This window comes from Hipposideros armiger, unplaced genomic scaffold (genome assembly GCF_001890085.2).
Source record: "Hipposideros armiger isolate ML-2016 unplaced genomic scaffold, ASM189008v1 scaffold_639, whole genome shotgun sequence".
NCBI classification, from domain to species: Eukaryota; Metazoa; Chordata; class Mammalia; order Chiroptera; family Hipposideridae; genus Hipposideros; species Hipposideros armiger.
In genome coordinates, this window is record NW_017731989.1 from 1,310,350 (window position 1) to 1,311,654 (window position 1,305).

The window sequence follows — 1,305 nt, forward strand, 5'->3', positions numbered from 1 at the left end:
AAAGCATTTACTCAGCATTCAACTCTCACTGCACATAGGAGCATTCATGCTGCAGAGAAGCCTTTCAAATGCAGAGAATGTGGTAAAGCCTTTATTCAACGTTCATATCTTACTAGACATGAGTTAATCCATACTGGACAGAGGCCTTACAAATGTAGAGAATGTGGTAAAGCCTTTACTCAGCGTTCATTTCTTACTAGGCATGAGAGAATTCATACTGGAGAGAAGTCATTACTCACCATTTACAGTTTACTCAACACATAAAAATTCATAATGGCGAGAAACCTCATAATTGAAGAATCCAAGAAAACCTGCAGCTGGACCTACAGCCTCACTCAATATTAGAGAATGCTTACTGCGGACAAATTACATTCAAAATCAACAATGAAAACCCTTTGTTCAAAATATAAACTTCAGAAAATCCACATAATTCATGCTCCAAAGTGACTTTAAAGATGTAAAATAATGTGAGAAAATGTTTACTCCGAAATGAAATCTGAAATATCAAAGAATTGACATTACAAAGCAGCCAGTACAGAACAGTTTTCAGATATTACTTTAAATCAGAATACATATAGAGAATAAGCAAATGTTAAGAAACTTGTGAATATGTTTGAAAGTATACAAGGGGTTGGATGTTGGAAACATAATTTTTTACAATGAGTGTTTATATATTGATAGTACTTGAGGTTTGTTGAAAAGGAAATGTTAATGTGATCCCAGTGATGTCACTTGATGCTATGCTTTTTTAATCCTAGTGTGTGTGAATCATGGGTTGTTTGTTGCTGTCATCTGAGAGCCCTTGTATGTTCAGTGGGATTCACTCAGAAATACTTTTCCCTGGAAGTCTGAGGGCACTAATACACAATGTATGATGAAAATCTAAATGGAGATGCTGTTTGGTTGATTTAGAATGTTGATGTAAGTCATTGTGAAGTAGGTGTTCAGAGCATCATTCTCTACATTTATGTGAGACAGGAACATTCTGAATTTTCATTAGTTTTACCAGTTGCTCTTTCAGGAAAATAAGATGGTGGTTTTTGCAACACTGATGTATCTTTTTAGTAGCCATAGATAGGAGTGCTGAATATTACCAGATGTGGTTGAAATAAAGAAGTCTTCGGAGATATCTGAGAAAGTACAGACAACTCATGCCTAAGTGCATAAATTATTGTACACCTTGTTTTCTAAAAAATGAGCTTTGATCTTCAAATACATGGAAAACAGCTGTAAAGTCATTATATCAGAACAACCAGAATGCTTCTTAAATGCTTGTTATCTATATTTTGAGCATGGATCTTACAG

The 1,305-nt window shown here is 34.6% G+C and overlaps 1 protein-coding gene across 1 annotated transcript in view; it reads left to right on the forward strand.

Moving 5' to 3' along the window:
* The window catches only part of LOC109372476 (zinc finger protein 420-like), a 38,106-nt gene extending 37,540 nt beyond the window's left edge, over nucleotides 1-566 (forward strand). The window contains exon 8 of the mRNA XM_019625741.1: nucleotides 1-566. This exon is cut by the window's left edge and continues 1 nt beyond it. Within this exon, the coding sequence (XP_019481286.1) occupies nucleotides 1-264 (264 nt within the window). The 3' untranslated portion in view covers nucleotides 265-566.
* Nucleotides 567-1,305: the final 739 nt, after the last annotated feature.